This window comes from Falco biarmicus, chromosome 11, assembly GCF_023638135.1.
Source record: "Falco biarmicus isolate bFalBia1 chromosome 11, bFalBia1.pri, whole genome shotgun sequence".
In the NCBI taxonomy this organism is placed as follows: domain Eukaryota; kingdom Metazoa; phylum Chordata; class Aves; order Falconiformes; family Falconidae; genus Falco; species Falco biarmicus.
Window position 1 is genome coordinate 28,030,935 of NC_079298.1, and position 26,173 is coordinate 28,057,107.

At 43.6% G+C, this 26,173-nt stretch overlaps 1 protein-coding gene across 2 annotated transcripts in view; it reads left to right on the forward strand.

The window, feature by feature from the left end:
* ATF6 (activating transcription factor 6) overlaps window positions 1–26,173 on the forward strand; it is an 81,641-nt gene that overhangs the window by 49,575 nt on the left and 5,893 nt on the right. For both annotated transcript variants that reach the window (XM_056355566.1, XM_056355565.1), the window contains exon 15: window positions 12,245–12,329. In XM_056355566.1, coding sequence (XP_056211541.1) covers window positions 12,245–12,329 — 85 coding nt within the window. The remainder of the gene's footprint in view (window positions 1–12,244; window positions 12,330–26,173) is intronic.

Consider the following 26,173-nt stretch of genomic DNA (forward strand, 5'->3'; position numbering starts at 1 on the left):
AAGCCTGACATAAATTTCTTTTTACTCATCCAGCTTCTGTTTCATGGGGATTCTGATCTAGAGAGAAATCAGGATTTACAGTCTAGCCCATCCCATGATGCTGGATCCAAGGAGCGTGCCCACGAAACCGCATCGCTTCTGCGCGTTGGTTGGCTCTCTGCTTATGTGGCAGGGCTGCAAAGGCAGCACAGCGGAGAAAAGGTGTTTGTTGATAATAACTTTCCCTGCTTCAGTTTGTGTTGTGTGCGCTCTTTTGGGACTCCAGCTGGGCAATAATTCTGGGAATCCAGAATTTTTCTTATGCAGAAGACCTGAGGTCTTGCAAGCAAATATAGAAACTTTGGGTTAAGGTTTTGTCAGAGAAGCAAAGAATCTGGATTATATCCTTTTTGGTTTTACTGGACCTTATTCACATGCCCTACCTAAATTACATGGTTTTGCAATTACAGATTGCAGTTGCAAAACTAATAGCCTGCAGATGCTATGCAAAAGCAGAACTCTGCTGCAATGAATTAGAGAAGGAGGGGGAATTTCTTTTTATGGGTAGTAGTAATAAAACAATTAATTCCTTTTGAGTCTTACAACTTTGTAAAATCTACAAAGATAATTGACAGGCTGAACTGGGAGTTACGAATGAACTGCATTTCTGTGCTTATATAGCCCGTGGGAAGGACAGAAAATGGCAGAGAAACATAATTTTCAAATAATTTGGAGTAAAATTTTTAAATTTTATGATGCTGGTTTGAATGAGAGAGCCTTTATAAGAAAATTTTATCCTTATCCATCATAATAGGAAGAATTTTTCCACCAGTACAAGCTGGTTGTTTTTTGGTTTTTTTTACTCTTCATGGAAGCTTAGAACTGAGTCAACTCTCCATATAGGCTTATCTTTTCCAGTTTATCTTGAAATTCAACTAATTTCCACAAATAACACACAAATTATCAAAGCATTTTCAAGTCCTTAAAAACCTTCCTATATGATTTTAACCAAACTGTTTACTTAACCATAGAATTCTGTTCTTCACATCCTCTTACTTTGTGTTTAGGAATTTTTTTTTAATCTGCTGCCAAACCAAAATTACATCATAGCAAATGCATGCATTGTTCTTTACTTTCAGGCCTTGCAAAGCCGTTCTGCAGACAAGTTTAATTGGCTGGATTTCTGTCCAGTCTCTGTCCTGTGCCCTCCTTGTTCACATGGCCTTTCTTTTTCTTTCCTGTACGAGGGGGAAAAGACAAAACTACAAGGAAGAGTGTGTTTATGGTAGATATAAAGTCCAAATGGGGTGCCTTCTCATTTTCTGTTGCAGTTGAGTGGCTTTGCTGTGCCTCCTGGTGTGCATAATTAACATCTGTACACACAAGCTTCTACTGACTGCGATTTCCTGGAGGATTTCCTGTTCGCAGGAGGAGGCTGACGATATTTAGTGCTTTTTGTTTAGGATGTGTTGCAAGTCAAAAGTGAGAGTCAAAAAAGCTTGGACAGAAATGAGGCGGGTTCATCTTGGCTAACTCCAGAAAGAGGAATTTGCAGGGGGACAGGGAGCTTGAGAATAGCCAGTCATTTTGCAGCTGGTGTCACTTTGTTAACAAACGAAGATAGCTGTTTCGGTAGGATGGAAGGGTAGTGGGCCTTTCTTCCCAAAGTAGGCTTATATTCTGATTCTTGAAGGGAGACAGGATTCCTTCTCAGAGGCCACTAGGTAGATTCTACAGTTTGACTAATGGATACCTAATTGCTGGCATATTTCAGTGTTATCGTAAGGCATAATTCCTCCTCTTCAGCCTTGGAAGTTGAATAAAGGGATTGTAAACCATGGGAAAAAAAAGAACTGAATAGTATATGAATTTTTTTCACCTTTATATGACATCTGCTTTACAGCTGTCTTTGGTGCATCTAAGTAATACTTTGCATTATAGTCTGTTGTGTATTAGAAACTTCTTGTGTTGGTCTTTTCAAACCTTGATGGAGTAATGAGATCCTCTTGCATTTTTATTCTTGCTTTCTCAATTGTAACTTTGATCTTCTGCATAGAGGGAACAGAGTAGGATACCAGATGAAACAAAGGGCAGCAAATTAAGCAGGAGCATGTGGGTTCAAACCAAGGAAAGGAAGCAATGTGTACAATAGAAGTAGACTTGTGGAACTTCTTGCAGAAATGTATTATAGGTGATCTAAGTTTACATGTATTCAAGGGAGGACTGAGAAAGTTCATGGAAGAGAAATCTATTAATACCTACTAAATACACACAATTCACATCTTTGTTAGAAAATCCCTATAACAGTAATTGAAAACGGTTGGTGGCTGGAAGACAGGTAGGGGAAGTTGTCATATCTGTGCGTGCTGCTTGTTTCCATCTTAGCAAGTTGAGTTGGTTTTCCTTGGAGGCAGAAGAGGTCAGCATCAGCTCTGGGGCAGCAGCAGGAATGCTCAGCCCAGGACAGTCAGGAGGAGGAAATCAGGAACATCTTCAGCAGCGGGAAAGCTTAATTTGTCTCAAGTCGTTGTGGAACTAGGTCCTCTGGTTTTATACCTGGAAATATTTTTTTGTTGTTGTTCTAAAATGGAATCATGGTGATTGCTGTTATGTCTTAGATCTTTTGGGAGTCAAGAGCTGCTGGAGGGATGATGTGAAGAAATGTCGAGACACTTGCTGTCCATTTAAAAATCTAAACTAGGTCTCTTTAATTTGGCCTCTGTTTTTTAGGTTCCTTTTTGTCTTTAAGGCAGTGTAACATAAATTCAACCCAAAAGGAGAAAGGACAAAAAGTAGTTCTTGCTTTACCCATGTTTGCAGTCTCCATTTGTGAACTGCAGAGGAGGACACGGTTCATTCACAGCAGGTCCCCATATCCTTGGTAGTCTCCATAATGTTTTTAGTTCTTAATCCAGAAGAGGTCCTTTGCTGCTGGTTCTCCTTTCCAATAAGAAAATGCTCCATAGTTGAGCCCTGCTTGTAGAGAAGCAGCAGTGCTGCCACTGAAGGGAGTGGAGGAAACTCCTCCGAAGGAAGCTGGTGGCAGAGTGAATTTTCCATTCTGCTGAAGTCTCTGGGATTTTCACAAGGCTCTCTGACTCACAGCGAGGTGCTTTCCAGTTAGTTTAGTTTTGGAGCCCAAGCCACATCACATCTGGCAGTAACACAGTTGACAATAAAAGGCACTAAAGACTTCTTCATTAAAAGGTCTCTCATGTGGGAACTAAACTGGATAGCAACTCCCTTTTCTGCAGGGACAGTGACCAGAAAGAGTTCCAGAGTGCAGTTAGGTGTTATTTATAAAAAATGGTCTGGGAACGTCAGAAAGGTGTAATCTTACACTACAGGACATTTTATTGACTGAGGGATTGAGCTGCTTCTGGTAAAATGCTTAAATAAAAAGCATATCTCATCACTTCATTGCTGTGTGCAAAGTACAGGCTGTAAAAACCACCTGTGCTCAGAAACACTGGGATTGGAACCACATCGGTGTGAATAGGAGTGCTTTGGGCAAAAATAAAATCGGAAAGAGAAGCTCCATTCCCACCACTTCTGGGAGCTTTCCTGTTATGGGACAGTCCCGTCCGCGCTGTGGTGTGTGTGTGGCCCTCCCCACCTCAGATAGGCTTAAAACTTAGAAGACTGAGTAAATTCTATGATTAGGAGTTGGGAGTTGAATTCTCGAATACAAACTGTCTTCTTTAAGTGTGCTGCAAAACCAAACGGTGTTAATATATGCTAGCTAACCTCCAGTTTAATACATGCAGAGCTGGTACTCTTTCAAATTATGTTAAATAGTTATTGTTAAACGCCAAGCAGTAAAGCTACTGGGGCCTCCCAAGGTGGGCTGTCAAGAGTGGGTGCAGAGACTGAGACCTTGTGAATTTTTATTGCGGGTTTTCTGTGGATTCCTTGCAGTCATTATCCCACCTTTCACTCACTCCCATAGTCATCTTTGCATGTCGTGGATTCCCTGTAAGGATCCATGATGGGGTGAGTAAATCTGCTTGGATTTATAAGGTCTACCTTTAAAAAAAAAAAAAAAAAAAAAAAGACACAACTGTAAAAACAAGACAGCTTTACAGTTCACGGTATAATGAGCAAGTATTGTGGCTATGAGTCACAGTTTGTGTAGAGGTTTTAACTGGTTTTCTCTCTTTTTTTTTTTTCTGCTCTTAAAACCATTCCCAAGCTTTTCAGATACAAGGGTCAGACTGAAATGGTAGGATGGTGGTAGTTTCAGAGCACCCCTCCCCCCTACAGCTACTGCCCATTTAATATCCACTGATAGCCAAAGTAACGCTGCAGGAGCTTCTGGTGTTTTCAGATGGACTAGTGCTGTATCCAGTGTGGTGTATCCTCAGGACACCATATGGTTGCCATCACCCAACCAAACCAATGGTGAAATTATACAGCTGTTTCCTCTACAAATTTGTAAACTTTCATACACGTCCTCTTCAAACTCACAGAGGAAACCAGAAACAGATATGCCAAGACCCAGTTCTCATTTACACCGTGATCTGTGCTATGTGCTTTGCAGCACTGGGAACTGCTGGGGTAAATGAGAATCAGCTCCCAGGCCATGAGCGCATTGCAGTAAGTTCTCTTCCCTGGAGAACAGCCTCCTTTTGTGTCCAGAGAGCTGCTGAAGTTCAGCCCTGGATGTCCTGAGAATGAAGTTCCAGCCTCACGGGTACCATTTCACGGTTAGGAGCCGTGTGCCAAAGGCTGCGGTGCTGCTCAGTGCAGGTCCAGTGGCCTGTGGAGGAGGTCAGGATGGAAACATCACATCTCTGGCAACAGCTAGACAGCCTGAAACAATTATTTTGAAATTTTCAAAACGTGTGAAATCTGTGGTTTATGAAAGAAAAGCTGGCTCATTGACTCTGTCAGCACAGGGTTTTAAAAAGTACAGCTCCTCAGAGGACCTGTACAGGGCGGTCTCTGAAGTTGCATACAGCTTTCTGGGCCTGTGAAAGCACATTTTTGTTTCAGACTCTTTCTATGGCCAAAAGCATACCTCTAAAGAAGATCTGGTGTTGTCTTGTTGACCTGAAATCCCTGATGATGTTCACAAAAAACAGGTTTGAAAGACAATACATGGATTTGATGCACAATTTTTTATGGTCAAAAAAGCCGCTTGCTTTCTATCTGCTTCATCTTGAGATCACTAGGTGTAGTCAAATAGTTAATAGATAAGCTTTTAAGCTGTCAGGGTTTGTTGAACAGTACCTAAAGTAATGCCGTTAAAGAAAACTGGTACCCCCAGCAGCTTTGGGAAGCTGCCAGCACTTCAGTGGGATGTGGGAAGCTCCTCAGCATGCATCGGCAGCAGTTGTAACGCAGTCCTAGGATCACAGCGTGAAGATTCAGGCTGGAAGAGATTGAGGCACGATTCCCTGGGAGACCTCTTAGTCATAAACAGAGATGAAAAAATGTCCAGCTACAGCGTTTGTTTACTGTAAGAAGTCTTGTGAAGCTGCCTGGACAGAGTACCCTTTGGCATGCCGAGGCGCCTGGCTTTATTTGCCCACTCTGCTCTGGCAGCTATCGTTAGTTGCAGTATTCTCGTCCATAGCTGGTCTCCAAGGCAATGGTAAAGATCAAATCTCCTCATCAAGGCAAATTACGAGAACAGCGCATTACAAGAACAGCACATGAAGGTCTTCCTTTGGTATTTTAATCCAGTCTCCTTGGAGCTCTTATTCCTGTAAAGTAACAAATGTCATTTGTTTTTTAAAAGATTATCCTTAGCTCATCAGAGATGGATCTCTTAACGAAGAGTGGGTCTCATTCGGACACCTTGGCAAAGTCCTTGTCAGAAGCAAGAGAGTCTGTCTTGCAGGAGTGGAGTCGTGGCTCCCACACGGATCACATCTGTACTTTGCAGGGCACACGCTCCGAACCGCTGGGAAGGGTCAGAGGCATGGCTTGCCCTTCGACAGCGTGACAAACAGTGGTTACGTAGGCAGATGTGCTAAATACACTGCAACAAAGCATGTTTAAATCAAGTTATGTTCATTATTTTCTAGTAGGTAATGTTTTTCCTCAAGACAGTAGAAAAGGCTTTTGAAAGATACTTATCCCTACCTAAGCACAGCAGGTAAGAAAAATGTAGGGGAATTAATTTGATAGATAAGTAACCTTAGGGATGGGAGGAAAGACAGCTCATGCTGGGAGTGCAGACCCTTGGCTGGTTTGGAAATCCGTTCCTTTGTGTCCCCTGTCACTTGGGCATCCCTCAAATGCGTGCACATCTCTAAACATTCTGCATAGCACTGGTAATATTTTCCTTCTCAAAAGCATGCTGCAAGGATTAATTCGTTCGTGTTTCTTTCAAACACACAGAAATGGAGGAGGAGCTCCACAAATTGCCTGTAGTGAGGGGGCAAACTGCTCCCCAGGGAGGTGGCTGCTGCTGGGTGCATGTTGCTGACGGGACATGCATTGCAAAAAACAAACCAAGCAATATTGCCAAGTCTAATAATTTAAAAGCTAAGAATCCAACTTCCAAAATGATGACAGTTAAAAAAAAAAAATACCAAAAAGACCCTTTGAGCATGTTTTCTCTGTTTAATGAAACTTCATGGTATGCAGCGATGAGGTTTTCTTTATGTCTGTTAGCTATGAGAGTTAGAAACAATTGTTTTATTTTTTTTAAATGAAAGCCAAGATGCCCACAAGTTTTCATGTATCTAGGTAGTGGGAACTTTGGGAACCAAACCACATGTCATAAGACTCAGGCTGAAGCTGCAGAGGCAGTGGGTTTTGGAATATTCTAGCACAGTGGAACAGGATTTCTATTGCCAGTTGACTGTGGGGGTTAGAAATACATGAGGCTCCAAAGCTTAATCCCTGTTAGAGCCCTGACAACACTGATCTTATGTAAGAAGCCTTAAAAACTTTATTTTCAGTTCCATGTGTTGTTGAGTTCAGAAGCAGATCAGCAGGCACTGAATTAGCCAGCAGAGTAAAAAGAATTAATTAATTCTATAGAGGTGCCTAATTTCTAAGCGTTTACAACTCTGGTTAATTGTATTCTAATAATAGTGTCCTGAATGTTTTGTGGTGGGAAGGACTTAATAAACGTGGTTATTAATCAGAAATTTAACAAGTAACAGCTTCAGACCTTATCCCCTGGAAAAAATGTGTTTCTGTATTCCAACTTATTAAATTAAGGTAATACATTTGTGGCTAGTTTTTTAGTATCTATATCTATATTTATCTGTCTGTCCGTCTCATCTGGCTTCAATATCACTGGATTGTAGAGGTGATCAAAAGCAAAATGAGAATGCTGAAGCTAGGGTTGTGTTTGAAATACTGTCTTTCCAGGCTGATATTTTTCCAGTCATTCTGCCAGCAGTCTCAGGTCTGCATCGTCTGTTTAAATTGTCATCTCATCTAAGTGCAGATCTTGGCCCAAGCCAGGGCCATCTGTTGCTGGGTAATAGTTGTGATTTATTCTGCCTCTGGTTGACGTTCATGCTTGCGGGCCAGATGCTGACTTGCAGGATTTGCTTTTATTCATTTTCAGTTTTATACCATGTGTTAATATCACAAACCAGCATTTTAATTTTAGATAGGGTTTTTTTTTGTCTAGTGTTTAAAATTAGGGGTGAGTAATAACATCACACACCCCTCTGGGATGCAATTCAGCATATTTCAGAACAGGATAGGACAGGATAGGAGAAGATAGTTAATGTTTCAGATATGTGTTCAAACAGTGTTTCTAAATGCCTAATATCTTCCCAGTCACTAACCCATCCACTCATTTATGTTGCATATAAATAATCAGGTATTGCTTTTAAATAAAAGTTGTGGACTATATGAAGACATTTGGGCTTGAGAATGTTGGAGGTTCCTAAACTGTAGGCAGAATATTTATGATGCTCTGCAGCGTACCGGCTGCTACCTTTGCCTTCAGCGTAGAATGAGGGTAGTTATGAAATGTTGCAAATTAGGACTAGTCGTCAGAGGGACACTCCTGCATATAAAAGATAAAGGTTATTAGGGAGATGGATAAATTTCCCTAATTCCAGATTTTAAAAAACGGCTGGCTTTAGTAGAGGTAGGCAGTATCTAATCCATGTGTCTTGCACGTTAGCTCCCAGTAGCAGTTTGGACTTCTAGCTGACTGGTTTCTTACATGACTGGCTTCTCCAAAGGTGGCGTTGAAACACTGAGGAGTTGTGCAGCAACTCCAGAGCACATTTGGATACACAAACACGAGTGGAAATTACTTTGTTGTCTCGCTGTCTGCTGTGGGAGAGAAGGCCCTGGGTCTTCCCTCCTACCGCTCAAACTGGTCCGGTAAAACAGCAGCAGGTGAATGGATACGTGAACGTACCACTTTGCTGTGTAGGTTTGGGAGACATTTCAGAGTCTGGAAGCTAACGGGAAGTTAGTTTTAATGCCTTCAGCTGCATTGAAAATGGTTCCCTGTGGACTTTATATCAGATCTGGTGAGTTGATCTTGTCAGGTTGTGTGCGGAGGGGTTACTGCCAATGGTGTACAGATAATAGGCAGCAAAATTTTTATCTTATCTGTTTCTGTCTAACAGGATTTTGTGTGGCTGAGCAGGATGTGTTGGGCCTGCCATGTGTAAAATAGGTTCACTAGGTTAGACTGATTTAGAATATTGACATTTTGTGTATCTGTCCTCCTTAACAGTCCTTTGGTTTTGAATGTCTGTAATTGTCTAGAAAACAACACTCCTTTGGTTCTCCTGAGGCAGGGAAAGGAGGACAGCTGGGTGGGATTCACTTCATACAGCTTCAGGCGTTTGGATGTTGGTTGACTGGTCTGAACTAGACCTCATTCTCATGGGAGTCACTGGAGAGCATCAGGCTTCTCTGGAGCTCCTGTTGTCTCCAGTGCTGTCTTAGTGTAGAGCAAAATACCTGCCTGCTTTAGTTGACTGATGTAACAGAAAATTACTCACCGTTTTTGTTTTAATCCAGATCATGACGAAAGAATGCAGATAGTAGTGAATTGCTTGTTTCTTCTTTGCAGCTCTTGAAACATCATTCACAGAAGTCTAAAATTAGTTGAGATTAAATCTAACTCCTGCCTCACCTAGAAACTATTTTTTTTTTTAATACCAGAACTAAGAAATGTGAATTTTACATCTCATTTTCAATGCAAGGTTTAAAGTATTGTTTTCCAGCAAATCAGTTTAGTGGAATCTGAACCTGCCCAGCAGTATTATTGCATAGCTTGGCTGTGTTGTAGTCATGGTGTACAATTTGTTACTTGCAGGTGAGTCTGAGCCAAGTCTTTGAATTTAACCATGATGGAGGAGATGCAGAGCTTGTAAAAGGCCAAGTCTGAGGTGTTTGCGCTGCCCCTGTGGTTACCATAGGACTGTTAGGAGAAGCTGGTACTGCCAGCATCTGTCCTGTGGACTGCAGAAAGAGAATCGTAAGATCATCAAAATGGGTAGAGAAGACCTCTGGTGGTGCCTGGCCCAACTTTCTCCCTTGAAGCAGAACTGTTGCTGACAGTAGATAAGGGCAGCCGTGGCTCTGGGGCTTGGAAAACTCCAAGATCCCCTAGCTCTCTTGCTGACCTGTTCCGGGATTGCACCATGCTCTGAGTGAAAAACTGTTTCTGAACATCCAGCCTGAACCTTTCATGGTGCAGCCAAGAAAGGTAATCGTACAGGAGGTGCCAGAGGAATTTCCCTTATTTTGTTGCTATCCAGGAGTTTGGCATTTCTGTCATGACACTTTTCAGTGGTGCCCAGCGACAGGACGAGGGGCAGCGGGCACAAACTGCAACACAGGTGGTTCCATCTGAACGTGAGGAAGAACTTTACCTTGAGGGTGACGGAGCCCTTGCACTGGCTGCCCAGAGAGGCCATGGGGTCTCCTCTGGAGACGCTCAAACCTGCCTGGACGTGACTCTGCAGCCTGCTGGAGGAGACCCTGCTTTAGCGGGGGGTTGGACTAGATGGTCTCCATAGGTGCCTTCCAACCCTGACCATCCTGTGGTTCTGTGTGACACTGATGTTACTTCTGTAGAGGTACTCCAGTTATTAAGTCTTTGTGATAATTCTTAATACAATTTATACTTACAGTAAATAAAGGTGTCATTATAAACAAAACTAAGCCAGCATCGATTAATGTACCTATCTTCAGATACGTTAGCGAAAAAATAGTAGTTACTTGTAATCTGCAGTACTTGCATTTTGCTAGGTAATGATGTTGTGGGCTCTCAGAAGCACTGAAAAAGAAAAAAAAAAGAACAGGATAAGCATTTTTTTAAAGTGATTTTAAAAATCGTCATCAAATCACAGCGAGGACGTTGTTGCAAAATGTAGTTTTAATGGACGTCTTATCTTTGGCCTCTTCCCTCGGGAACGCTGAATTTCAAGAACAGTTTTTCTGTAAAGTTCATTGTCTTCCTGAGTGTTGTCTTAATCTCAGTGGATCAGAAACGAGATGGGAATTACATATGTAGTCTGAGAATTATGCCAGAGTGGTTTTATAATTTTGGTACCAAGATGGTTTTAATTACAGTCGTTTATTGAAGTAATGTTTTCTTCTCATGGTCAGTCATTTGGTTTTGGGTTTGGGTTTTTTTGGTGGGGAAAAAAAAAAGTGGTATTTCTGCAATGTATCTGCAGACTACCTTGACTTATTTAATACCTAACCTCCTGTGTAACTCAGTTCCCTGCATCTTAGACATGACAGTGTAGTGTTTAGGTACTGAAATGGGGAAAATACAGTTACCCTGGCATTAAGAAGTTAACTGTGTCCTGATGGAAGTCTTATTCTGTCTGCCAAAAAGATAACCTTGCCTAAAAGCATGAGGTGTTTGCGTGCCTGTTCTTACCCTTAAGCAGGGAGCTGAAAAGCTGCATGTAAAGTTTCTTGAATGCTGGGTTTGTAAAATATCGTGGGAGTTTTACAAATGGGAAAGCATGAAATGAGATGAGAGCATCAAACTTGCTTCTGCTTTTTAGCCATGTGAGGTAGATGCTGGCTCTTGTAAAGTGAACGACAGATGTTTAGATCTGGTTGCAAAGGACAGTTGCAAAGACTTCTTAATGAGTTGGTCTCCGCCTGTTTAACATGGTGACAACTGCTGGCTTTCATCCTTTTCAGAGGTACTGGGAGTGAGTTTGGCATTGCTGGGATTGGGAGGGGGCAAACACAGGGGCTGGGAAAATAAACCTTTCTGTTAATTCTTTGGGACCTGGAAGAGATACTTAGTGACTGGCAGGTTTTCATTTCACTTAGAGCCAGAGTCAGAAATTTAAACTCAATTTGTCAATTGTCTAAACAGTCTTTTGTTCCTAATTACTAAGAGAGAGCAAATACATTTCCCTTGCAACGCCCACTGCATACTGAGGCGGTGCAGTGAAGCAACCTTCTGTGAGGGAAGCTAAGCTTTGCAAGGCATGCGATGCTTCCCCTGTCCTTAGCGGTCTTTTTTTGGTCTGTCTACATCAGCATAGCACAATAATATGGGAGATGCTTGGACTGGCGCTTTACGTTCTATTACTTCTGTTGGTAAGGGCAGAACCATATTTTCCCAGGCTGCAAGTTGAGCAACTTGAGTTCAGCAACAGCTAAAAAACTGCAGAAAAGCTGCATTTTTCCTGGCAAGTCAGGTCCACATCCAGAGCATCTCCTGCAGATGCAGGTTGCACTGCCAAAACCCGGGGTAGTTAGTTTGAACACTGCTGTCTTATAGCAGCATCCAGCCACCTCAAAGCTGAGATAAGCTACTAAAGCACAGCTTTGCCGTTGAACTTCTCTGGTACGTTTTGTCAGCAGAGCTCCTATTTCACACCCCGTCACAACCCTGACTGATACAGTCCTATTGCACGAGGCATGCGGTGTAGGGCTTGACATAGATACAGCAAGATGACATTTATTTATAAAGCAGACAGCGCTGCAAGTAAAGGCTCCAGTTCAGCAAAGCCCTTAACCACATGTTTAAATATCATTGAAGTCAAGTTGAATTACTTTAATCATATACATAAGTACTCTGTTGAACAAGGGCCTAATAGTAGTTTCCATCTCTTTCCACATGATCAAGGCTTTTTCATATTCTGCTGCATGCGATAGGGATTTCTTCTCTGTTACACAGCATGAACAATTGCTGTGACTGTTGGAAGACTCCCTCAACAATTTGAGTTTGCTAAGCTGTCATAAATAGTTTTATGTGGAATGCCTGTAAGACAGAATGGAAAGGAATTTTCCCAGCTCTGTACTTCCAGGGTAGATTTAACACATCTTTTCCCCTATTTTCCAGGACCACCTGTTATTGCCAGCCACCACACATAACAAGACCAGAAGACCAAAGATGTCTATAGTTTTGCCAGCTGTAAACATCAATGGTAAGTCCAAAACATGAGAGAGAACGATAATTTCAGAGATGTGCCTAACTTGTATGTGGAAACCAAACTTAGACCAAATGTCTGTCTTTGTAGATTTGAAAAAGAAGTCAGGCTGGTCATTTTAGTTGCTGGGGTGCTGGCAAATCACCAGAGCCTGGTCACCGGGACTGTAATGAGAGGTTGCATGGCCTGGCCAGCAGTTCTGCAGTATCTCATTCTAGCTCCTGCGAGGACGGGGGCGGTGCCATCCAGTCCCAGTGATTTATGCACAGCTGATTAAGGGTTACTTGAATGTGATCTAGTTTCTCTAACTTGGTGGCTGCAAAGATCCTGTCGAGTGTGGAGACTGTCCTCATCCTCTCCTTTGGGTTTTTCCTGCGCCTGCTTAGCAGGGTAAATTCCTTGGCCTTCCTGGTTTGTTAGGATGCTGACTGCCTTCCATCAGCTTCCTCAGCTGTTTACCGCTCTGTTATACAACACTCAGCGTGAGTGGGACCTCTCAGCACGGCATGGTCAGGATTAATAATAATCATGTTACAGTGCTGCAGGATGGCAGAGAAAACAGCTTTGCACTAGGAGCACAGGCTTATTAGTGAAATATTCTTGATCTGCATCTTAGTCCCACGTGAAAGACAGGACATGAACTGTATAAATATATCATTAATTCATATGGTGAGGAGCTGCCAAGTTAGGACATGTTTGGGGCACAGGGTCACTGTCACAGTCATCAAAACACATCGTGAATCCTGTAGTAGTATAAACTTTACTTTCTGAATATCTGTGGACGTAATGCTTTTTAAAACTTAAGTGTTTAACAGTACAAGTGAATCATAAACTCAAATGTTTTTGTTAAATTCAGGCATGCCGAGAACATTATCTGATGATGCAAATTTCCATAAACTAAGAAAAAAAATACCAGTTGAGGCTTTCAGCATTTTGATAATTAAATTTTCCCATGCCATACAGTAAGTAGGGTGTGATAGTCTATAACCAGCTATCTTAGGGGAATTTTTATTAGATGTATCAGAATTATTTTTGGCATTTATCTGCCTGAAATTCCCTTTTCATGTCCTTTACAAAAATCCTTTTCTTGCCGAGCTGAATTATCACATGCAAATGGGCACTTTATCACTTGAAGAACAAGCACTCTTTCAAGATTGCAAAGTATTTCTTCTTACATGTTACTGAGTCTTGTATCACTTGAAATAACTTTTCAGTTGTTGGAGGAAATAGAATTTGGAAAATACACATCAGAATCCAGTGACAAATCTTATCCTTCGTTAATAATGAAACATTGTGAAATTCTAGTTACTTGAGTTCTTCAGAACATCAGCATAATCCAGGAAATAAAAAAAAACACGTCCAGGGATTTGGGCAGAGATGTTGAAACAGATGAGACACAAGGATAGCATTAAGTAAACAACAGCATCAAACACTGTTTCCTCTGTGACACTCAGCCAGGTATTAGGAAAAAAATCACAAGATACACAGAAGCCAGTAGGTAACTTGTCTTGATTTTTAATTTGATTATTAGTAGATTACCTGGAGATGATTCACTAAAAATTCTGCCTGGAGAAGAACCCATTTCTCTCCTTTGAGAACGTTGCTTCTCCACCCTATTCTGCCTCCGTGGGGACTGAGCACGTCCTGAACAAGCATCTGGAAGTTAGCTGACAGCAAAGCTTTCCTCCCAGCTGTCTGCTGTTCTTTAAGCCCACCTTAATTCTTTGTCCACCTGCAGAGAGTTGGCTGCTAGAAGAGGACAGGTCTCCCTGGGAGGAACTGGCAAAACTTTCAGAGAAAGAACTTGTCCCCTCCTGCCTTTTCTTGTGCCTCAGCTAGATCTCTGTGGAGGAAGGGAAACCTTTTCCACTGCCACTTCCTTGCTCTTCCTTTTTGCTGCCACCAGCCTGGCAGAGGAGATAAAGGGAATGAAAGTGGTCTGTGCTTTGGAACTTTTTCAGGACTTCCGTCACTTGCTTTCTTCTGCAGGATCTTTATTTGTCTGTGTATTACAGTTTAGCCGTGACACTTTCCAAACACGAAACAGCTTACTGCTCATCCAAGAACCCTTCGAACTACTTGGACAGTCTTTTCCTAGTAGGACCATCATCCTTTTCTGATTGCATTTTGGTTGCTTGAGTGCCTTCTGAGCTTCGCTAGAGACTCTGCCTTCAGTTGGCTTGAGCCATTCCTACCACCAGCTGCAGAGACAGAGAACAGGTATGGGCAAAGATTAGGAAGTAAAAGGAGTTGTCAGTCACTGTCCTGCATGACTCTGCATGGAGGTTGTGTGAGATCGGTCTGGCAGTTTTCACCAGTGTACGAAGCAAAATCAGGTTTACAGTTCGGAGAGTTTTTCTTGGAGGGAAGAACTGGGGTAAGCCTGGCCAGTGGCAGTCCCAGTGCTGTGCAGCTAATGGCAAAAATTTTGTAGTAGACTGATGCGTGTATGTGCACACGCATGCATTCAATAAGGTGGAAATAAGAGAACAATATTGTACAAAGCAATAACAGTATGTTACTCGTTTTCAAGTTAAAAACTTGATAAAAACTATTCAGTTGTTGCATATTGGAAAAAAGTAAAAATGGCCATTACCATGTAACTTTTTCCTATGTGCTTCTTCTCCTGGTCAGCCTGAATCGCCCATGCCCCTTTGCAAGCATGGTAAGCCAGCGAAATCCCCTTCTGTGGGCTTCTGTGCAGGTACACAGCAGTATGTTTAAATATTTAAATGTTTCATATGTTAACATGTTAAATACATTTAAGTATTAATCATTTTTTTAAAAGTATAGTAATTCATTACATGCCAGTACCTGTTAGTTCTCCCCCTCTTACCCTCTTCTCCTCCTTCCCCGCCCTGTTCCAAACCCCTTTCCAAGCCTGCTGGGCCACCCCCAGTTCACAGCCAGTACTTGCTGTCAGCTCCTCCCTTTCTGCCTCCTCAGATGCTCTCGCGAGCCCTTTACCCTTCTGCCATTCCCCTGCTGGCTGCTCTCCCTGGGTACAGCTCTCCCCTTGGCCCCTGCAGCCAGCCATGTCCACGTTTTGACCTCCTCTGCCCAACGGCAAAGCCCCGGCATTTGTGGACACAAGCAGTGCCGCAGAATATCTGCCTGATGGTACATAAGGACGTTAGGGGTGGTAAGCCTGGAAGGAAAAAGGCAGGACTGGGTAGTCCTTGTCCTGATGTACATGGGTTTGCGGGCACCATTGGTGTGCCTTTACTGAGAAATCATTCCAAAAAGAAATATCTTGCAGTTTCTCATGGGAATGAAAGCCAACTGCAATGTACAATTAAACTCTGGCTTTTGTTTTTAAGCAAGTCATGTTTGTTATGCTGGATCGCAGCTATTATTTTAGAAATCTAACTATGCACTTGAGACCAGTTAAGTCTCCAGTAGATTTCATTCCTAAATTTGCTTTTATTGTAATTCAGAGTCTTGTTGGCTCATTACACCAATTCCAGATTGACATATAGGCGGTGCCTTTCTTGAAGTTTAAATGAAAACATCTGCGATTAGCTTTCTATTTACTTAACTTCTGTAAAAAATGCAGTGGGTTATAAGATCGATCTTTGGATCAAAATAATCTATAGAGTACAGCATAGCTAAGCCACTCTTCCTGCCCGAAGCTCAAGCCTTTGTCTCTGCAGAATGCCTGCAGCTTTGCAGCACCACACACGCCACCAGTAGTCCTCTCCTTGCAGCACACTAAAGTGCTAACGTGTGCACAGCCGTTCAGCGTAGGAGACAGCATTCAGCATTTAGCCCATTCTGTTAATGCATTTCTCCCTAGGGTGAGGTTAGGCACTCTCACAGCTTGCACGTCCTCTTGGTAGGAGCAGCTGTGTATGTCTGTGCAGGTGTGTGCTCACCGTGAGTACTGGTGGCCTTAGCAGCACTAAGGCTAAGGCGGCCTTTTTCACTAGGATCCCCGTGCAGAACAGTTGCCCTTACTTGAAAGTCCTTCCGTTGTTTGCTGTCTCTAAACTGAAGGCTGGTGTCTGCACTCACAGCCAAACAAAAGTGAAAGACCTGATGAGAAAGCCCCTGGTGAGGTCTGAGGCTCATTTTCTGGGAATTGGCAGCCATGACAGAGAGAGTTTTGAATTTTTTACAAAGACTCTGGATAGATGTCACAGTCTGCCTTTGAGAGGGCTGTTTGTGTGCCTGACCCTCTGTAGCTTGTATGTTTCAGGGTTCTTAAGGAGCCCTGCTCCTTTTTTTTTTTGTCGTGACACACAACAGCAAAGTAGTCTCCTAAGGGCAGAAATGTACTGCGAATGGGATGGTGAGTTTTGCAAAGTCCGTGTGCTCTGTTGTGCTGGCCAGCTTGTGATTGCAACCAGTTTCCTCAGCCTTCTTTCCTAGCATCCATCATCATACTGATGTTACAGACTTCAAAAGTGCTCTGAAATAACACCCATTCTAATGAAAAAGGTCAATAACAATCTAGTGGTAAGGCTTTTTGATCAAAGCTAGACCTGTTTCTGCCATCAAGCAGCATGATTATTTGCATGCAGCTACAAAGAACCTTCTTTTCAACTTGCAGCCATGTGCAGGCCACTCACAGATGTCCAAGGCTGGTAGCAAACTGTCTGTGAAAAATCCATAAGGCAAACAGAACCCACACAGGCTGAGAAGGAAAATAAAAACAAAAGCTCTTTGGGAAGTGACAATGTTCTGTAAGTTCCCATGTCTTGGGGTTAAATAAATAAAGTCTCCAACTTCCTCTGCCTTTCAGGGTCAAGCAAACAAAAGATGCCATTTCCGTCTTTCAGAGCAAGAAGTAAAATTCTCAGTCAGTCATTGAATGAGGAAGATCTAAAACAATACGTACCGCTCAACAGCAGCTGCTTCCCTGAAGGTTGCTGCTTAACGTTTTGGGTATCCTTCTCTCTCACTCGGGATGGCTTGGGAATGGTTTCCAGGAGGCTGATGGCCCCAGCTATCTCTAGCTGTTGGTTCATTCTTCTCATCACGCTTAGAAGCCACAACTCAGTCTGTGTGGCTCCATCTCCCAGCTGCTGTCCTTGGCCCCAGGCTGAGAAGCTCAGCCACTCTAGTAGGTACAGAGAGCACATCTCTTGGCCACACCAGCATGATCTGTAGAGATACTTCCCTCATTGTTTCTGCTTTTATATCTGGCTTTAGCAAAAAGTGCTGAGAACTCAGCACAGCCTTATAAGCTATAGTGTGTGAGCAGAAGGCTCTGGAAGTTGTGTATGTAGGATTGCAACCTATCTGTGAGATGAAAGAAGGGCGACGGCTAAGGTTTTTCAGGAAGGTCACTGAGAATCCTTCAAAGCATCAAGATCTCTAAACCAGGATGCAGGGAAATATATCTGAGAATGTCTCCATGCCGTAAACCTACGGGCTATTTTGAAAACGCCACCCTTCTGCTTCTTGGGCTGCCAGTTGCGGGATAAAAGTAGTTTGGTGAAGCCTGACTAGGGAGGAATCTGAGCTGTGGTTAGCTCTGGGTTAGACCTCACTGCAATAACCGATTACTGAACCTGGATTGAGAAACGGGGAGATTCTGCCACCCCTTGTGTGCAGTTGTGGGCAAGTATCAGGTCAGGTCGCTATGGTTCTGCTGTAATTAGGATGGTTTGCTAATGTCACAGCTGTACTTCAGCTCTCGTGCTCAGGTAAAGCTGTGCTGTAGAGGTCAGGATTGGAATCGTGGCAGAACATACTTTATCAAGGAATTTTAATGACAGGTTTTAGTCATGTTGTAAGATGCTGCTGTTCTCACTCCCATTCTCTGTTCAAAGCGATGTAAAAGCACAGTTTATCGAAACATAATACCTCCCCCAAACTTTCCTACATTTCTTTGAACATCAGAATCGATCATTGCCTAGATTCAACCTTAAAGAGAAGTTTTCAACAGATTTTGCTGTCTTTGAGAGACTTTGCTCTCCCCAACCATTGTCTGTTAATATATGTTGTCTTTGACAGAAAGGAGATTAAATTATTCAGAAAAGTATGAAAGACATCATTCAGGAATCTGCGCACAAGAGTAATGGAATCTGTGTCACTTGAGTTCATGTTTATTTAGTTAGACAGGAAACAATCAAGAAATGAAATCATAATATCTTATTCCCCAATGACTTTTCATAACGAGCTGTTTACCTAAATTGCTAAATGAGTAACCTATTTTTGTGTATTCAAAAGAACAGGAAGATGATTTCAGAGGATCTTCTGTGCCTTTTTGCCCCTTCATTAATACAAAAAAAGACTATCTCTTGGGGTTTGTGTGGTGGAGCAGGCCAAGCTCCAGTGTGACTGGTCTTCCCTGTATAGGCAGGATAAATGCTGCAGATGGCATTTTCTTGGGAACATGTTGTTCACGAAGGGGGTAGAGAATGAGTCATAAATTAATTGGACTTCGTACTTAGTATTTCCAACGCCAGTGTTCGAGTTATTACACCAGATTGTTTTTTCCATATAAAAGACACACTTCTATAAAATCTGCGAAGTAGAAGAAAAAAGAAACCCGTGACATTAGCTGCCAGTATGGATGCCAGTATGGAGTTGCAGAAGGAGCCAAATTCAGTTTAGAACCGAATGTTTATGCTTCTCGCTGCAGAGACCCTGTCTTCTAGGTGTCCGTTAACCCTGGATGCCCATACTGCCATGTAGGTATGCTCTCCCACCGAGCGTCGCAGAAGGCCCTGTGCCGAGAGCTGTGCTGCAAAGCGAAGAGAAGATTTGCTTCCCAATCCGTCAGATTACCGTTGCCATCTCTGCTACGCTGAACTGTGTTTGGGCAGCACATCGTAATTCTAGCCCTGAGCCCAGCTGATCTGCCTTAATACATTTTAAAATGTTGTAAATTCAGGATTACATAATTCCTTTTAGTGTTAAAACAGTTTTATGTTTGCGATACACAGGCCAACTCTGGTAGCTCTTTATTTCTGCAATGATCTGAAACATAATTATCCATAATGAGCTCGCCCTGTAAAAACATAAAAATCTGCAACAGACCTGGTAGAGGAGGTTCATATTTATGAGTACTGTCTTGAGAACATCACTGGAGTAAACCTAGAGATCAGTAAAAACACAGCCATCTGAGACGGTCTTTTTCAGCGTTTGGACTGCAATCTCTAAGGAGACTGCCACCAGCGGGGCTGGGAGAGGCTTTTGCTTTCCTCTCATATCCCAGGTCTGTCCTCCATGCTACAGCTTTCCTCAACTTCTTCATACTGTCCACCTTACCTCTGGCACTTCATGGTGTGCTTCCTGGGCATCCTCTGGGCTTGATCCTCTGTAGCGGGGTTGCTGTAGGAAAGCACTTGAGAAATACATCTTGAGCATCTGAAGAACATTTCTGGTCATCCAGCACTTCATTGCAAACCACCTACCTCCATCCTGTCTGTAGTAGCCCCAGATGAAGAGACGAAGAGTCCGTGTACAGCACAAATGCTTTCTGGGTGATTGTGGATGAAGAAAAAGGCTGCCAGCCCGAGCTGCCCCTCACCATGAGAAAGGATGCACTCTGTTTCAGAGCAGGACTCACATTAAAGGTGTGAATCTCCTGCTGTTGTAGCTGGGAGACAGAAATCTTTGAATCAGATGTCTCGCTTTTATTAGTGTGCAGCATTCAGATAGGTGCTCTGCAACGTGTGTGTATGATTTCTTTTTAATTAACTGGTGAATGCATTGAATCAGAGAAGCTCATGTGGAGGAAGGTGCTTACCCCACACAGACAGAATCTTCACAGAGGTGGTGTTAAAAATATTCTTCTATAAGCAAGAGCTGATCACAGTATCTAAATAAATGAGGTAATTTTACGTGTCCAAGTGAGACAGGTGGAAAATTCAGCTCATGCTTTGGATACCATCCAACCTATAAAGCCATTTCAACTAGAAGTGAATACAGGCTTTCACCAGCCTTCGCTCTTAAATCAGTGAGACTCTTTAGGACTAGGATACAAATGATATTGGGTGATAGAGAAGGTCCATGTCAATGGAAAAGTGATGCTGCCTCTTGGAAAAAAATAATGAACTCAAATTGTAGACACTTACTGATAGAATTAGTTTAACTAAGTGAAATGATGAAGTACATACTACAGTTCAAAGGTAAAGGCTAAAAAAGAATAGGAAAACATATTAAAAGAATAACCGTTAGGGTAAAATGCTGGCAAATGTTATGAAGATTGATTAAAGATTAAAAGTTCACTGCAAAAGTCTTTAAAAGGACCCTAAAAAATCCAGCGGGCTTAAGTAACGCATTAATGTCGATTCATAGAAGTAAGAAGATATCTTTTAAACAATAGACATTGTAGCCAAGTGAGGGAATAGAAAAGAGGACAATTTCTGGCAAACTAAATGTCAAACCATAAGAAGTCAAGCCAGAAAAAGATACTGAGGAACAGTGTGCCTGAGGCAAAAAAAAAAAAACAAAAAAAACCCAAAACATTTTTCAGAGGAAGCCTGCCAGGGAATCTCTAGTGCCTGTGGAGGACCAAGGTGTAAAAGAGCACTTGAAGTTGAAATCAGCACTGTCAAAGGGAAGAGCAAAAAGTTCTTGTGCTGATGTTAACCACTGAGGCTGTGTAAGTGTCAGGAGAATTGCAAGTGACAAATAAGGTGAACTGTTTTAAAATAGCCTCAGCAACTGTGAAAAATCAAGTCTGGCTTCTGCACAAGCTGGCTGAACCTGTGAGAGTCGAGCATGCCCTGGTACATACGATAGATTGGGAAGAGTTGGCACAGCTTGCTGCAGGGGAAGGTCCTGCCTCAGTGCTCCATCAGAGGCCTCAGAGGGATAACAATTGTGAAGATAAGGGTGGCCTCTTCAGCACAATAACATACCTGAGCGTTTGAAAAACTTGGGAAAAGGTAGTTCTTCAGCGACTGCTAAAGGAAACCAAGCTGTTGTGAGACAACAGGGAAGGCTGCCTTGTGGATTAGTATCCCTCTACAAGGTGTAAATAAAAGGTGGAAACAGATGTTCCCCCAATAAAGGGGGTGTTACCAGGAGACTCCCACGCAGGTCTGTGCTGGGGAGATGCCTGTACATCTCCAGTCACAGGCTGGAAGATCTTGGGAGGGAGCAAAACTGTTCAGTAGTTGAAACTCGGTGGGAAAAAAATGCAAAAGGATTTGCATGGGAAAAATGTTCCTGACCAAACATACAATGGCAGGTTCTAACCAAGCTGCTGCTGCTCAGAGGAGGCACTGTGCATCCTCCCCTGGAGCACTGGCTTAGCCAAGGAGGAAGAGCACTGTGATTTATTAGAGAGGAAGTAGAAAACAAAACATGAACCATCTTTACAGCCCTGCTGAATCCCCATCTTCTGTGCTATACATATTTTGTCATAGATGTTTATAGATGTTATAAAACAATGAAAGATGCAGGGAAAAAGCAACAGTGATGAACATCAAGTGCAACAGCTCCCTTAGCACAGCGACTGTTGAGTTTGACAGCGATGGCTGAGGGAAGGGTTATAACAAGACCTGAAGAACCATGAACGGCGTAGATGAGGTAGCTAGGAAGCAGTTATTTACTGTTTCACATATCGCCAAAAAGTACACGCTTGCCCTGACTTTTGCTGGTCCTACTGGTCAGTGTTAGAGGCAGAACGTTGGATGGGACTTTGCTGCTGGGACTTTGCTCTCCTGCCTGTGCAGAACACGCCGTCCTTAGGCAGCACCAAGGCTGGAAAAGGAGAGCAGCCCGTTTACCAGCACAGTGGGAAAAAGAGGAGCTCTCTGGCCTTTAAAACTAAAGGTAGCATTGGGCCAGAAGGGTTTTCCAGCAATAACAGCATTTGTAGGATGCTATGGCTGTGGTAGGAACCAAAGGGGCTGTGCCCATGCCTCCCAGTCCCTCCCTGCCACTCTCAAAGGGAGCAGTCCCCTGGGTGATGGGACAAGCCCTCCAGCCCTTGTTCTTGAAAGAAGCCTTTACTGGAATTGCTCTCTGGTCTGCTCTCCTGTGTACAGTGATTTGTCATGTAAGTGGGTATGTCTGGGTTTGCAGGCTGTGTGGGGAGCTTGTTTATACTTTTTGTGCCTCCCAAGCAGGCACGGGATGGTTCTGCCTAACAGAGCTGCTCTTTCTCCAGCCTCTTTCCTTCACTCCCAACAGAGTTTCCTGCACAGCAGAACTGCTTTGCGTCTTGTCTTATTTTCCTCTTCTGTTTTTTCCCCTTGTCATTAGCGTTGCCACAGCTGGTTAGGTTTCAAGTATGGCCATCCTGCAGCAATGATACTCTGCCAACAACACACATATGCACAGCCAGTGCTCTCAAAAATATCTCAGTATTTATGAGAAATACTCTACCTGAGGGAGCTTTAAATGGCGGGCCCTCTCCTCTGTAGTTCCTGCTCTTTCTCTTAGAGGGAAGTGACTGTGCAGCATGAAAGAAGATTGGAATGGGAGGAGATCAGGTGGGCAGTGGTCCCTGGGAAGAGCCAACTTTCCTTCCCCCTCCCCAAGATCTCCCATTCTGGACCAGGTGCTGCAGGTCACCGTCTGGCACAAACCTGCCACTGACCATGTGCCCACAGGCACTGGCCTTTTCCAAAAATAACATAGTGGCGCAACCTCAGGGCATGTTCTGGTCCTCATCCACAGCCAGTGCCAATCTCTCCTGCAGCTCCATTATTTACTTAGGAGGTCACAGAGAGCTTGTTTCCTCCAGGTTTCTTGTTTTACCTCTCATGCCTGTATGTATCCCCCTTGGATAGCCCCTGGCACCAGTGCTCCAACAGCTTAGACATGGAGACAGCCCCTGTCTCCTTGCTAGCATCTTGTGGCTTGTCAAAGTGACTTTGTGCAGATCCAGTGGTTCTGACTGCGACCCCTGCTCCTGTATGCATGTAGACCCAGCAGCCTGGCTCGCTGATGGAGGGGTGCTAGGACACCTGAAGACCTGCAATGCCCAGGGTCTCACTTAACCTGTGTCAGGGACTGAGAGGGGACACCATTGCATCTGGTTTGTTTGCAAACAGTTCTAAGCGGGAGTTTACATTTAAAAAGAGAAGTTATTTTGGTCACAGTATAACTTTCTCCTTTGCCTCAAATAATCCCGTATAGCAAGTAAATCTGTAAATGTTTTAGGAGCCCTGCTGCGTTGTTGCAGTGAGTGTATTTTTAGTCTGCGTAGCTGTTAGAGTAACACTGCTTCATTTATATACTTATTTGGTAGTGTATACCAACCCTTCAGATGGAAACATCGTCCAGATGTGCTGGGTAGGACAGTCAGGGCTGCTCAGCAGAGATGGGGTGGAGGATTGCAGAGGTGACAGTGCGGAGGAAGCCCCCTGCGTTATGGCTGGGGACAGCTGCAGCCCTCCAGGAGGCCAGCCCCAGAGCTGCCTGCAGCTGGTGCCCTCGCCTTCTCCTGAAGCCTGCGCTTTCTGAACCCTCTGCTGCCTTGAACATTGGCTCTGTTTTGGGCCAGGGCAGGTTGCAGTATAAATCATTTGGGTAATTTGGTGCTAAATCATTCTTTAAACCAAACTTTAGCGTCATCATCTTGGCGCAGCTAGCACAAAGCAACCAGGTACTGGAACACGTCTGGTGGCTCTTTGAAAGCTGCATTGGCTGCTGGTGAGGTAGATGGGGCTGCGGAAGGAGCTCCAAGTGTAAATTAACACTGGAACAGACTGTCTTTGGAATCTGGTGTGGCAAAGCAAACTTTCTCATTAGAAGGAAATGTGGAAAGTATAAAGGGCATGAGTAGCTGTTCAGCAAAAGTGGTTTTAAAAGAGCTGGTGGTTTTGTATCACCTTACGCAGAGATAATTCCCTGGCACCTACTTCGACATCAACTAAACTAGTCCCATGGATAGCAAAATCACTCTACATTATTATCCACAAGGAGGGGATGATCCTCTAGCCTTACCGACAAAGACAGGTAGTTAAATTAAAGACGGGGCAAGCGATTTCCCTTCCTTGTCTTACTGGAAGAGCTAAGGACATGTTTAACATCCATGTGGTTGACACTAGCTTAGCTGTGTACTCAGTGAGCACAGTGGGAGTAGAGCTGGGCAGGTTCTGACCACTTTTAGAAGTCACTGACTAAGGAAGCAGCCAGTAGGTGTGTGGGCTATCTGCTGCAAAGGCAGCTGGGGCCTTGGAGAAGAGTCTGAGAATCGGTGATGTCAACTCGGTGGTCCAGGCCCTGAATTGTTGTAGTGGTCTGTCAGAATGATTTTTAGGTAGCCCACTGTGGGGCTGCCCAGAATAAGGTAAAATTCATAGTTGATCTGGTAGAACAAGGCTTTATCCATGTACCTAAGGCATGAGCACACCTTCAGAAAGCCAAGGAGCTCTTCCATGGTGTTTGGTTACAGCCTTGGAACTCTCCAGCAGGGTCAGGCAGCGTTTCAGAGGAGTTCTGTTTCAGCCTCTCCTCAAACCGTGCAGTTCTCAAGACAAGCATTTTCCTGCAGCAAAGCTTTTTAGGGAAGAAGGTGCATATAGGTGGGAAAGGGTAAATTACCAGAATAACGTGTCCCTGTTCTATGGCTGCATCCGTAGGGCCAAACAGCCCACTGACATGTGTAGAGTTTAACTCTAGAGAGACAACTGACATCACCGTCTGTTCTGACTTACTCCAGAACAGACACTAAGATTTTCATTGCATGCCTGTCAAAGCTCTCCACCTGCCTTCTGCTTTTCTCTAAGAGAGCATCTCTTGTAGAAGTAGGTGCCTAATACCAAGAAGATGGACTTCTGAACATTCAGCTGATTAATATGTGTCAGTACCGTTAAGGGGAGAAGAAGGATTTTGATTTTACGGTCTTTCTAATAAGCCCATTTTGAAAATCTAGTGCTTCCAGTATGAAGACAATCTTCCATCATCTTCGGTAATTTGTAACAGTAGTTATTACCCTCAGCCTTATTTGCTAAATGTTTTTGGTTTGGACTGCAGACTTCAGCTTTCATCAGTTGGATCTTGCAACATGTTTGTTTTTAAGAGGAGCTGCCTTAAACCCTAGAGAGCAGCACTGGGGAATTAGATTTCTGTTCCCTAGACCAAGCTCGTGCTGGGAATTCGGTGCTGCCTGTGCGAGCCAGTGAGCCTCGTTGGGAAGGTGCAGTCAGGGAACAGCAACACTTGGCACGGTTACCTTTGCTGTTAATTTGAAATAGTCTATCATCTGAAGCACGGCTTTTAAACCTGTTAAAAAATAATTAACTGCAACACAGCCTTTTGGCCTGGGAAGGATAGCTTCTTAAGCCCGAGGCTGTACCATGTGAGAGGCCGTATGTTCTGAACTTCAAAGAGGAGCAGTAAATCTATTTATAAATCCAGACACCTCTACAGGAGATCCGCTCCTGTGTTTTCACTTAGGTAATCCCCAAAAATACCAGTCATAGGTAATTCAAGACAATAAAATTTAGAAATAATTCAGTGTCAGTGTTGCCCTGGGCGATTAGGCGGCACAGTGTAAGGCACGTTAGCAGTGCCGACCTTCCAGCCAGCGGTGGAGCAGCACCTTGGGGCTGTCACCCTGCCTGCACAGACACCCCTGCCTGCTGTGCCTCAGGCAGGGCAGTACTTGCTGACCTGAGCGCTGAGAGAAAGCTCTGGTTACCTACACTGACCCCTCCAGAGATCGGCCACGTGCAACTGGTGAGCTCAGCACTCGCCAGGGCCTCTCTGTGCTCCGCTGGTGTCTCCAGATGTTGGTGCTGCTGGGTGACCTCATGGGAGGGGAAGGGAAGAAAGCTGGACTGGGCTATTTTTAAAAGATCTGATGCAGGAATCACCAGGCAAAATTGTTGGCCTATTCTGTGGATGAGGTCAGACTGAGGGTCCCATGGAGAACCCACAGCTCTACTCCATCCAGATAGTGCCCACTTGCTGACAAGGGATTA